General features: G+C 37.7%; 1 protein-coding gene across 1 annotated transcript; it reads left to right on the top strand.

The window, feature by feature from the left end:
* Positions 1–3: 3 nt before the first annotated feature.
* On the top strand, positions 4–870 carry LOC123256244 (trace amine-associated receptor 9-like; the record flags this gene model as incomplete). Its single annotated transcript, XM_044684908.1, has 1 exon — positions 4–870. A coding segment is annotated over one exon (867 nt), but the record flags the coding sequence as incomplete, so codon positions are not given.
* Between the last annotated feature and the right edge of the window lie 394 nt (positions 871–1,264).

Genomic DNA, 1,264 nt, shown 5'->3' with positions numbered 1-1,264 from the left:
AAGCAGCTGCACACACCTACAAACTTCCTCATTGCCTCCTTGGCCTGCGCCGATTTTTTAGTTGGGGTGACTGTGATGCCCTTCAGTACAGTGAGGTCTGTGGAAAGCTGCTGGTACTTTGGGGAGAGTTACTGTAAATTTCACACCTGTTTTGATACTTCCTTTTGCTTTGCATCTCTCTTCCATTTGTGTTTCATCTCTATTGATAGATATATTGCTGTCACTGACCCTCTGATCTATCCAACCAAGTTCACAGTGCGCATTTCAGGGATATGTATTGCTCTCTCCTGGGGTTGTTCAATAACGTATAGTTTTTCTCTCTTTTACACAGGGGTCACTGATGATGGGTTGGAGGATCTGGTCATTGCTCTCAGTTGTGTGGGAGGTTGCCAGGGTGCAATAAATCAAGATTGGGTTCTTGTTGGATTTCTTTTGTTCTTTATACCAACAATTGCTATGCTCATTATATATGGCAAAATTTTTTTAGTGGCTAAACAGCAGGCTAGAAAGATAGAAAGTAGTAGCAACCAAGCTCAGGCTTCTGCAGAGAGCTATAAAGAAAGAGTAGCCAAAAGAGAGAGAAAGGCTGCTAAAACATTGGGAATTGCTATGGCTGTGTTTCTTGTCTCCTGGCTGCCATATTTCATTGATATACTAATTGATGCTTATATGAATTTCATAACTCCAGCTTATGTCTATGAGATCTTATTGTGGTTTGTTTATTATAATTCGGCTATGAATCCTTTGATCTATGCCTTCTTTTACCCTTGGTTTCGGAAAGCAATAAAGCTCATTGTGAGTGGCAGAATCTTGAGGAATGATTCTTCATCAATGAATTTATTTTCTGAAGAAGTGGAAATCCACAACTGAGAAAAATCTTGGCAAAGAATTCCAAGGTAATGATGATTAAAAATGAAAGGTAAAATAGAATCTCTTGGACAGTTCAAGAAATGTAATCTACTTGTTTCTCAAATTCATAGAAAACTGCTTTCAAATGGTGATAATCCTGAGACATTTTTTATCTTCATATATATACTCAGAATTTATTTTCAAGTTAATATCACAAGTAGAGAATGCTTATTGACAAGGTCAAATTTTTATATGGTTGTTGATTATGAGTGAAGTTGATCCAAGGAGGTCACAGACAGAAGCAGAGAATCAATATGCACCAAATATTCATAACAGCCTTACTTGAGGTAGCAAAGGACAGGGAACAATATTGATTCCCATTAATAAGGGAAGGAATGGAAGCCCCAAAAATGGA

This window comes from Gracilinanus agilis, unplaced genomic scaffold (assembly GCF_016433145.1).
Source record: "Gracilinanus agilis isolate LMUSP501 unplaced genomic scaffold, AgileGrace unplaced_scaffold57313, whole genome shotgun sequence".
Taxonomy (NCBI): Eukaryota; Metazoa; Chordata; class Mammalia; order Didelphimorphia; family Didelphidae; genus Gracilinanus; species Gracilinanus agilis.
Note: the sequence above shows the minus strand (reverse complement) of the source record. Positions and strands in the feature narration are given on the sequence as shown.